Genomic DNA, 11,093 nt, shown 5'->3' on the forward strand with positions numbered 1-11,093 from the left:
TGTTCCATGTATTTAATTTTTTTAATTAATTCCAGTATTTAATTTTTTACCATACTGATGTCATGACCAAAATAGACTTCTATATCATTAATTTTTTAAACAATAAACCATAAAACATCACATGAAGCGTGTTATTCTTGAAAACATTTACATTTTTTTATTCCAGTTAAAGAAAAAATACTTGGTCAGTTCAGTGCATGGCCCAGCTGACAGCCAAATGTATACACAACATCTTAGCAAAGTCTGCACAGGCTCAACTCCATTATCCTTGTTGATAATATGGCTACAACCATATTTACTTGCTAAACTCCACCTGTCCTCCAGCACTAATGCACCTCAAATGACAGCAGCTTGTGGGCATCATAACTCTAAGCATAACTCATAACACATCAAACAGAATTGGCAAAGCACTTCTCAGCATCTCTGCAGACAGCAAGTGTTGAATATATCAGATTGGCTTCCTAGAGTGCTGCTGAGGTCATTCTGTTCTGATTCTGAGTTCAGCTTCATGCCATAAGTCAGTGACCCCTTGTGTGCTCACAGTCTGTTTAAATAGCACCTTGGCAATAAGTGTCACAGAACGCTCATCTCCCGCGAGTCATGTGGTTTGGCCCGCCACGTACAGTTGGGAGGATCCCACACCTGGACCTTGTCCTGTCTGTGTATTTAAGCTGTTTGATGTACTTGGTCTTGTCTGCAATGCTGTGGACCTGTGCTTTGCTGGCATCTTTGCTGAACACACACAACAAGAGAGAAAATGTAAGGATTGGTTTATTGTAATAAAAAGAAATTTAATGTGGTTACAATAAATTTAAAACAACAACAACAACAATAACAACAACATAATCACCATCAAAAAGTAGAAAGATTAAAGCAGTTTCAATAGGAACTCATGTTTTTTGCTTTGATTGTTTAAAAATTCACCTGCTGACAATCTGAGGTTGACGGTTTATAGAGGAGGCATACCTCATTCCACCGCAAGGGATATAGCGCCTGCCTCGAGCTGAAGGGGTATCCTGAGGCTTCTCACCCGGGACCTAAATCCACATCAGCATCACTGGGTGATGACTCTCCAGATAATGAAGACCAAATGTTCTTTCATACTTTGTTTCTAACTACTGGGTCTGGGACTGCACTGTGCAATATCTATACCTTACTGTAAATACAATATTTGAACTATTATAATGGGAGATCACAAACTATTTACTAGGAGACAACTGTATTGCCTCATCTTTTTGTACACTGACATCTTTAATATATGATTTTGGCTTAATATATTTGCTGTATATACATACTGCTGTGTACAATGTGTGGTGCCTTGCACTGCTCTGTACTTTAGTATTTGTTTAAAACATTTGTCTACCTTGTCAGCTCTGAGGTGGGTTTCACTAATACTGTGAATAAGTTTAGTGAATAAGCTTTGTTTAGTCAGTAAGCTTACAGCATAGTGGCTGAATGGAATTAAAAATCCTAATCATATATACAAATATATGTGCTGAATTGTCACCTTGGATTTCAGAGTGAGGACAGTGGCCCTGATGGTGGGCAGGTCTTTGGTAGGGATGTACTTTTCCACCATCTTATCAAAGTCGTGATGAGACGAAAGGAACAGTAGCATGCGGCGACCAAAGTACCTGAGACAAATAACAGCCCCGTTCCCATGAGAGAACCATGAGGGAGGAACTTAAGGGTGACTCACAGCACACCAACAAATTGTACCAGTCTACTACATTTACTACAATTAAGCAGAGTCCAATATTTATTAGTATATTTATTTTACCAGGACACAATTCCAGTTGCCAAGACACTCTGTGTCTAAAAAACTTCTATTACTCTACAATTTAGCTGCATTTGCTGACTTCAGAGTGTCATAGTTGGGAGACTAAAAGAATAAACCAAAAGATTACTATCTGGGCATGTGAAAAGCTTTGATAGTTTTCCATCTGATCCTGGTACCAACCTGGTTTCTTGGGAAGAGTCTTGCGCCAATTTGGAGACTGCAGGTAGAATTCGATTAGTCACACCTTTTGTCCCAGACAATAAGCGGTCAGCGCCAATCTTTTCTATCAAAGTAGCCAAATGCTGAGAAGTGCACTTTCTTACTGCAGCATTCAAATGACTTTTGAGGAGAACACAAACGAGAAAAGAGAAGGAAATATTTAAAGGCACTCAAAAAAGTATGACATAATAACAAATATGTAGTAATCTAGTCAATGTATACAGTGCAATGTTTAACTCTTTCATCTTTAAAGTAACTTAATACACTTATCTATGAACTAAAGGCATAATCAAATTATCCTATTCTATTTGATGGCTTTAAAAAAAATCTTTAAGAGGATAAATCAACAAAAATACTGTCCAATGCCAAAAAACATTTCGAAACACCAAAGGATAAGTGAAAATAATAGCAAACAGCAGCCAAAGCGCTCTCATTTGTTGGCCTCTTGACTGCTGCAGCTAGATGAAAGCTATAGCTGAAAGCTAACTGCAAGTTAACTGACCCGAGTCCTCCAGCGAGAAGAGCGTTCATGCTTCGGGTGGGGGTGCAGTTCTGCACCATGCAGTCCAGGGCTGTGTCCACATCCTGCCTAATAAAAGCATTGGACTCTCCTGCTTTGTGGAGGAGGACCTTGGCTGTAGCTTCCACCTCCTGGTCCATACTTTTCTGCAGGCCAGAGTACAACTCTCCCAAGGTCACCACCGCCACGCGTGACACTCCAGAGCGTAGGTTCTGAACCTGGGGGAAGGAAGACATTCCAGCTTGTGTTATGCCAAGAAATGGCTTCATCACTCATTATTACAGTTAAATATGGCATCTAAAATGCCCTTAGATGAAAATTATTTTTATAATAATTTCAAGCATTATACTAACTTTACTGAAAGATCTGTGTAGTTTTTGGCAGCAATGTCTCAATAACATAGGCTGATGGTGTATGACAAAAAATTTAATGGTATTATAGGTTAATTTTAGGAATCAGACAGATTCACAGGAAGTTACAAGGAGTCAGACGCAATAGTGAGCAGATATAGTCACTTACCTCTTGATTAAGAACAAGGCAGACATCATGAAGCCTACTACTAAGCACATCAGAGTGATACCGTGCTAAACTACGCATGAGTATCAGGCCATCAATCTTCTTCTCCCTGTATGAAAATATTGGACAAACACAAACTGTAAAAGTAGGTTATCATAACTGAAAAAAGATTATGAAAGAGGGGACAAAAGGAAAAAAGTGATAGTGATAAAATCACTTTACTAATTTCTAAGCATATGTATCATATATGCAGAAAATCATAAATTACTAAACTGTTTTACTTGACCCTAGCCAAATGCGTCATAATTTTACAGGTATGAGATTTACCAGTCATCAGAGCTAAGCAGTCTGAAGCTCTGAGTGACAGCAAGGTCCGGTTTAGAGAACGGCCGCAAAGCCAGCTGCTCATGGGGATTCTTCCTGGGGGTTCCTGGTGTGAGTTCATCTAAAGAGGAATACCGCACCACAAACAAACTGACTACTTATTTTAGGGCTACCAGTTCAACTTTGTTTCAAATCAACTTGACTGCAAAACATAACATTATTCAAGATGGCCAACTACATTTAATGGCCTTGCACAGTATTTTTTCTCCTTACTCAAAATGTTGTATTAGCTGGAAGTATGTGATTATCTTCATACTTCTGCTTCAGTTCAGTAGTTATTGGGCATTGTAGAGTGCATAAAACAACCTCTAATTGTTTTATTTTTTCTATACCGCCTAACTTCTATTTAGGACTTACACTTTATGTGGTGTTATCTTTGATGTCACAGATAACACTAATTGACTATAGGGAATCATAAGCTATGTAATATTGCATATACATGAACTGTGAAATCAACTGACCCTACTACACTTCAATCACTGCACATAGCTCTTTTCAAGGAACAGAGATGACATGTACATACAAATGCTCAGTTTTTGTATACAAACGGGAAAAGGGTTACTCTACATTTTATTCCAGAAAACAAGACCAAATCAAGGTTGCTCAAATTTCTTTCTGGGGTCTAAGTGACACCCAATACAAGAGTTTGTAGCAAGCATTTTACTGTGAAATAATTTGCAAACTGAGCTCAATACAGCTCTAGATTTGCCTGCCGACTATAACTGAAACACAACACCTTTCCCCACACTTACTGGAGGTAATATTGATAAGTTAGTAAGTCTTTGATATTAATTAACAGCCATTGTTTTCATTCGACACTTTATTCAATACCGTAGCAAGTAATGGAAAATATAACAAAACGTTAGTACATGCAAACGTTTGCTAATTTTGTGCAATTTGGGTCAACAAATGTATTTTTTATAACGTTATGATACACCAACACTATTTGAAATTGCCACCAGTCTCTGCCTGTCCCATGTTTAGCTCTCTCCGTGCGTAGTCAAAGCCTGTTAGCTAGACCTGATTAACCAGCCGAATATACGCTAGTTAGCTAACGTTCCTTAATAGCTTTAATGTAAACATGATCAATATGTAATAAATGCACAGATGATATTGCTATAAATGTATTCTTAAAATACGAACTGTGGTGTCCTCTAATTGATTAGTCTATTTAAACACAGCAAGGATTCTGCTGTTGACCAAAATCCCTAATAGCTTTTCACACAGAGGCTGTCAATGAATCCTCTGAGGTCCACGCCCAAACAGCAGAATGGTAAAAGGACAACACTCTTTTTAATGTCGTTTTATGGTTTAAAAAAATGATAGTAGGAAGGTGACTGGAATATTTAACATTCTTTGGAATATATATGGTTGGGTTTTTTTTTGTTTTTTTGCATTTTTAAACAAACAACTGTGCAGGGCCTTTAAAACACAATTGTGTGATACAGCGTTTAGAGCAAATCTATTTACTCAAGAGCAGTGACCATGCATGAAGCGCAGAATAACAGGTGACACTCACCAGAGCAGTTTGAAAGGGGTGGACATGCTCTGTTCAGACTGGGGGCTTGTTGGCGTCGTGGCAGCATGCGTCTGGAAGGAGCCGTGGGAGGGCTGGGACGAATGAAACTTTTGACCAGGCTTCTGGGTGCGTGTGTGCTGTTGGGGCTCGAGGGCAAATCATCCAGGAGTTCAGCCTTCGTGGATGCTAGAACACTACCGTTGCGCTGCAAATCTGATGGGAAGGAGATTAACAGGCTATGGTGACTACAGAGCTTCCATGAGTCTCAGTAAGCACGAGGAGGAGCATTCATTGAGGTCAACCGTTACCTTTCAGAGATGCCGTGTCGTCTGAGCCCACGTCAAATGCCATGTGTCTAAAGTTCTGCTTCAATCGTTGCATGTTCTGCCACTCCCCCTGTATAGGCGGAACTTCTTGCTGCTCCAGACGATGTTGATGCAGCTTAACCCTTGCAAACCTAAACGGCTTTACCCTCTCCAACAAATACACATACATGAATAACCACATAGCATCTCTATTCAAGACTGTCAATCAGAACCTGGAGGACCGGACTGAAATTATGCAACGTAGGAGTCAATTTGCATTAAAATCTTATCAAATCGTTATTTTATCAAAATTTTACTGTCAAACTGGCAACAAAGTCATTCCATATCAACAGCACATTCAAAAACCACTGCTGAAGTTAGGAAAGATTAAAGTAAAGGGAATCAATAAATATTAGCAGATTGTTCAATAAAACAAAATAAACATTGTCTCACCGCTGCTTTTTCTGGCTCAGTGCTTTCTTCCGAATCCATATGGCCAGCTGAAACAGCATGGCCATACACCCCAATCAGTGGCTCCCTGGGGGGTTTTCTTACCAACTCCTCCTGTTCTGGGGACAGAGTCACTCCAGGGTAGCAGGGAGCACCAGTGAAGCCAAAAACTCCTGTCATGGTGGTAAAAAAGTGTCAGTTTAAGGCAAAGCCACATCAACCTCTGTGTACTTCACATATGGAGAAACACACCAGTCAAAAGTGAAGGCAGCTGCATTACAATCACAGTAAACAGTTTACATTTTCATCCTGTAATTGGCATCCTTGTTACCAACTATCAAGTTCTTACTCAAAATGTGATTAGATATCACAAAGATATAACAAAGAATAACTGAAAGCAAGACATCCATTCCAGATTAAGTAGAGCTCATGTAAATGTGTGACCCAACAATGATTCAGTTTCTTTTTTTTTTTAAATTGAATCCTGAAATCTTACATTTCAATACAATTTGATATTTCAGTATGATTCATTTTTAATTCTGACACTGCTAAATACTGAAGAGCCAAAAATGCTTTGGCAGTTTCCCACTGAACAAAGACACATTTTCTAAGCAATGTAGCTATGCCCTCACCTGTTTTATCCCCCCATGAGCTGGGGTCCCTGTGACGAGGGATCGTATCTCGCTTGTTGGGCCATGTATTGGACATGGACAGTGAGGAGTTTGCATGGCATCTACGAGGCAGGGTGGGAGTCAGCTGCACTCCCGGAAGAGTGGCCAGAGGGTAGGAGGGCAGCAGAAAAGACCCGGGGGGGGGTGGATTGGAAGGAACTGAAAAGGTGCGCTCTACACTGGGGTTACCAGACAGCAAGCGGTTGGCTTTGGGCAAACCTGTATGGAAAAGAGCATCTATTCTCAAGAGAATCTTCCATGACTATTCATTTGGCAGCAAATAATGTTCAGTAGCTCCTTTCATTTGACACTCAGTGAGTGAAGTTTATGGTCAAGTGATGCCTTGATTCCAATTATTCTATTTAGCAATATTTTACAACAAAACAAATCTATTGCAAAAATTATGCAAATGTGCTATTTTCTACATTTTGTATATATAAATAAAGTAAAATCAACATCAACAAGTCACCTCTGTCAGAATCACTGAGATTAGCTGCTTTTAAAATATCTGGGTCCGCACCAAGGCTACCGCTTCGACAAAGTCTACCCACTGTCTCTCTTTTCCATCCTGGAGCATCGGGCTGGAAAGGCTCTACTGAATCTGGAGAATGAAACAGAAACAGGAAACTTGAGGACAATTTGAAGCATCAGCTCAGCATATGTAACTAATAGGCACACATCAGACTACAAATGCATACCAAAAAACAACTAAGCGGTAAACAAAAAGTGAGCAATAGCAATTTAGATTTTATAACTAAAGACTTTAACATAATTTTAAGAAAACTTAATCATATGGTTACATTGTTTACAGGAGACCTCTGTAGGCTCTTCTTGGATTTGAACAGTGCAGGTGGGATCTTTTATCAACAGACTGCAATAAAAGATTCAAGTCTAGTCTTGCCTGCAGTCTTATAATGTCAATGCCAACTAAAATAGGACTTGGTAAAAATCACAAATTCCTTACATCACACAGACCGCTGCAGCACACCAGAGCTCAACACTGGCCTTGTTTCACCCAGCATATTAAAGAAGCCATGTTATATAGATGATTGCGTTTGCAGCCATCTAGATGTGGTATCAGAAGCCAGCAAAGCAACATGACAATGTTTTGTTTGTTTGTTGGGGCGGGTTAAAATAATGACAAAGTGACAACTATAATCAATATACATGTATAGCCAGTATTATACTAAGCTTCTATATCAATGGTAGGAAGCATTATCATCCTAGGCTAAACAAAACTGCCCAACAAATAATGTGTTTCACCGTAAACCCACCCTGCATGTGGGTGGTCATGGTGCCCACTCTAGTGTGCTCTACTCAGTCATCTACAAACATATCACTGCTAAAATTAGTACTGGAGCATGAAATACACTCAAATTCAGACTTCCTCTAGTGTTTCTAATAAATACTACTCCCATGTTTCATAATCCACACACTGCTACATTGTGTTAATGCTTCGGTGTGGATTTTAGGATATTTTTCATGATGCCAAATTTTTTTTCCATAAAGTACAGGAATATTGAAAAGTACTGAAGAACGCCCATATTAATAGCAGCAGTCCGAATACTGATAGAAACCCACTTCAATGTATTCCATGTACTCATACACATTTAAAACTTAACAATGAGTTAACATTTTCATTTCATGTCTTGACCTACATGTTACAAGTCTGGGTGGCATGTTCAAGGACAAATGTCCAGATAAATTAACACACACACACACGCACGCACGCGCACGCACACACACACACACACACACTAATTAGCTAGATAATTAGCTGCTAATTTAAGGTGTGAAAATGAAAGCATGAGTAAAGGCAGAAACAGTAAAAGACACAAGAGACATGGGAATACAAATCAACATGTATTTATAGGTTGTATGTTGAAAACCTAGTAAGAAAATAGGACAAATCTAAAATAGAGGACACAAAGAGAAAACAAAGAGACATTTACTTACCAGAGTTTGTGCCACAGTTTTTCTGATTCAGCCTCAAGGAGGTAGTGAGATCTTCCACACTAAACTAAAGCAGCAACAACAAAAAACAGTCCCTTATTATTGAACATTTATAAGTAAGCATGTAGCAAACCATGATATTCCTTTTTTTAAATAGACATCTGTTCTGTTGTAGCTCAGTACACAATGCTTTCTTAACAAAAATGTACAGGACATTGTGCAATTTTATGCAACTAAATTACAATGAAAATAGTACTGAAACAGTTCAACATGAAAAATAATGGGGGTCATGTTATAAAAATGAAGTGACTCAAAACTTACACATTAGGCAAAACAGTTCAGGTCTGCAGAAGGGCAGTAATGTAAGAAGTAATGTTGATGGAAATTGGAATATGGAATAGAAAACAACTTGTAGCCTAACACAAATAAATAAGATTCACAGCTACATAAAGGAAAAAAAAGGTAAAGTAGCTTGTTGAGTTTGGAGCTGCATTCAAAATAGTACATTCTCTCATTTTTAACCTTATTTTTCCTTTTTTGTAATTCTGTGTGTGCATGTAAAATTAACTTCATGAGGTAATCACCCACCTTATCAGATAACTTTGCATTTGATGCACTGCAAGGCTGCTTGTTTACTAAACATGGGAGGAAAGACCTCTCCCAGGGTAGCTTGTTTTTCGCCTTCCTAGCGCTAACTACTCTCTTGTGTGACTGGAGGCCATCTGTAAGAGAACCAAAGCTGCCGTAGCCACTCAGTCGATCCGAATCTGGTTCTGTGTGGTGGCTCTGTGCACTGTTAACTTTCCCTCCATTAATAACCCAGTTCAGGTCAGCTCCAGAGCCAAACTGAGGTATTCGCCGTTGACCAGGCTTGGGGATGACCAGTGCGTATTCCACCATACCATCTGCAGACAATCGGGGGAGAATATGTCTGGCTCTTCGTGCCTGTACTGCAGCCATAAGTCCCTCCACATCTCCAGTGAAGTCCAACCTGTCAATGGCCTTCATGAGTAGCTGTTTTTTTCCTGTGTCAAGACAGCAGTCAAAAACAGCAAAGAGCTCCAGAGCAGCATGTCGGACCCTCTTTTTATTGTCTGCAAGATAAGGAGCCACTACAGAACACAGATTAGGGATATTGAAGTCTTTTCTGGGGTGTGTGAGCATAGCAGCTGTGATGATGTTGATGACATCTTCTCTGACTCTGGAATTTTTGTGCCTTAGCTGTCCTATTACAAGTTCCAAAACTTTCTGTGGACCTACAATCCTCATGAGGTGACGAAAAATATTCATGTACTCATTCCGGGGAACAGTCCGTGCGTCCCCCAAAGTTTTGAGGGCCACACATACAATCTGTTTATAATGTCTGTCCACGGCGTAGTCCAGGTTTTGAACCAGGAGGCTGATAACCTGTAAAGTGCCATACAAGACTTTGAAGTTTGTATCATCCAGAAGTCTACGTAAAAAATTGATGAATTCCACAATACTGTCAGAGGAAACGGTTTTCAAGTCCAGCTCTGAAATAATGTTCTTCAGCTCTTCTACCCCATTTGTTCGGCTCTGGTAGTTCTCGTGATCAAGGAGTTGTTCGTGTAACTCCGGCGATATTAGCGCATAAATCATCATTGATCAGACTCATTGATCCAATCACTGATTTGGAAAAGCAATATAGCCAGTTGGCTAGCTAGCGCACTTCAGCAGCGTGTTGGATAGGTGCTATATCACCAAGTCAGTTTGTCAGGAGCTCAACTTGGAAAGAATCCGTTAGCTAACTAGCTAAGCTAGTTAACCTAGGTTAGCAATCGCAATCGCAGTAACGCTACAGTTCAAGCAACACTGTCCAGTATTGTTGACAATTAGGATATTTACAAAGACTGTGTTCTCCAACAAGAATAAAAAGCACTTTCCTCTTTTGAATTCCAGTACGATCTTGAAAGTTGGGTATATGTAAACACATAGACTTGCTCGGAATTTTCTTCTCAGACCATCGTTCATCACAGTTCATCGTCTGGAATCAAAAAAACACTATGTCAAAAAACAACTGCTTCCATGGTGACGCGAGTTCTCGTAACCGCGAAGATTCGACCTCGCGCGTGAAAATATGGGAATTGTGACCAAATATGCTTGACCGTATTGGACCATAAATTATGTTCATTCAAATGGCCTATAACGATACAACAACTCTTCTTATGTGTAGCTGTTCACAATAACGTTATTCTGCGTCCATATCTCTGTTTAAGGACATTTACATGGTATAAAATCCCAATGGATGTCTGTACTCTAAAAAAAAAGCTCAGCAGGTTTTCTAAATTTCACTCGTATGTCCGTGGTTTGTGGGTAATTTCAAATCTTTTGCATCTTTTGCATCCACACTAAAACAATGTTATGTTCCAGGGTGTATGGAACCCTCCAGATTCCAAACTATGTTTGGTATTAAATAGAGTTATTTTGTAATTCTGAACTGTAGCTTTTTTGTAGACACCAGATGCATACATTAGTTCTGGGTCTACATAGGTTCAGAGAATCCCAAGTGAAGTTAAAGAAATATATATTTTAGTTTTAGAATTAAGCCTAGAGTGAGCCAATAGTGAACTTTCCCAGATATACCTAATTTAGTGTGTCTGTGTCTTAAACAACCTGGATCTCAACACCACCAAGATGTGGAAATTATAATGTACTTCAGGAAGCATCCTCTTGCACCCTCCTCATTAGTCATTAAGAAACTGGTCAATGCAGTGGAATCCTGCAAATTCATTTCAGATGCAGGATTCTACTATTA

At 39.3% G+C, this 11,093-nt stretch overlaps 1 protein-coding gene across 1 annotated transcript; it reads right to left on the bottom strand.

Annotated features, from left to right (window-relative positions):
* Positions 1-584: 584 nt before the first annotated feature.
* LOC145655519 (TOG array regulator of axonemal microtubules protein 1-like) lies at positions 585-9,999 on the bottom strand. The gene is made up of 15 exons (XM_081709047.1): positions 8,906-9,999; positions 8,321-8,384; positions 6,834-6,965; positions 6,249-6,583; positions 6,025-6,037; positions 5,699-5,866; positions 5,247-5,417; positions 4,939-5,151; positions 3,363-3,480; positions 3,039-3,144; positions 2,502-2,737; positions 1,961-2,119; positions 1,508-1,634; positions 925-1,037; positions 585-732 (listed from the first exon to the last, which is right to left on the bottom strand). Exons 1-15 carry the CDS (start codon positions 9,938-9,940, stop codon positions 585-587), a joined length of 3,138 nt encoding a protein of 1,045 aa, XP_081565173.1. The 5' UTR covers positions 9,941-9,999.
* Positions 10,000-11,093: the final 1,094 nt, after the last annotated feature.

The sequence above is a fragment of the Electrophorus electricus genome, unplaced genomic scaffold, assembly GCF_041902795.1.
Source record: "Electrophorus electricus isolate QZ-2024a unplaced genomic scaffold, ASM4190279v1 Scaffold27, whole genome shotgun sequence".
NCBI lineage: Eukaryota > Metazoa > Chordata > Actinopteri > Gymnotiformes > Gymnotidae > Electrophorus > Electrophorus electricus.

What these genes read in the sequence shown, in the direction of transcription:
- LOC145655519 (XM_081709047.1), bottom strand. Translation starts at nt 9,940, where the DNA reads ATGATGATTTATGCGCTAATATCGCCGGAGTTACACGAACAACTCCTT. An exon ending in CGACACGGCATCTCTGAAAG is followed by an intron (nt 5,152 to 5,246) that starts GTAACGGTTGAC and finishes CCTTCCCATCAG; the next exon opens with ATTTGCAGCGCAACGGTAGT. An exon ending in CAACCTCAGATTGTCAGCAG is followed by an intron (nt 733 to 924) that starts GTGAATTTTTAA and finishes GTGTGTGTTCAG; the next exon opens with CAAAGATGCCAGCAAAGCAC.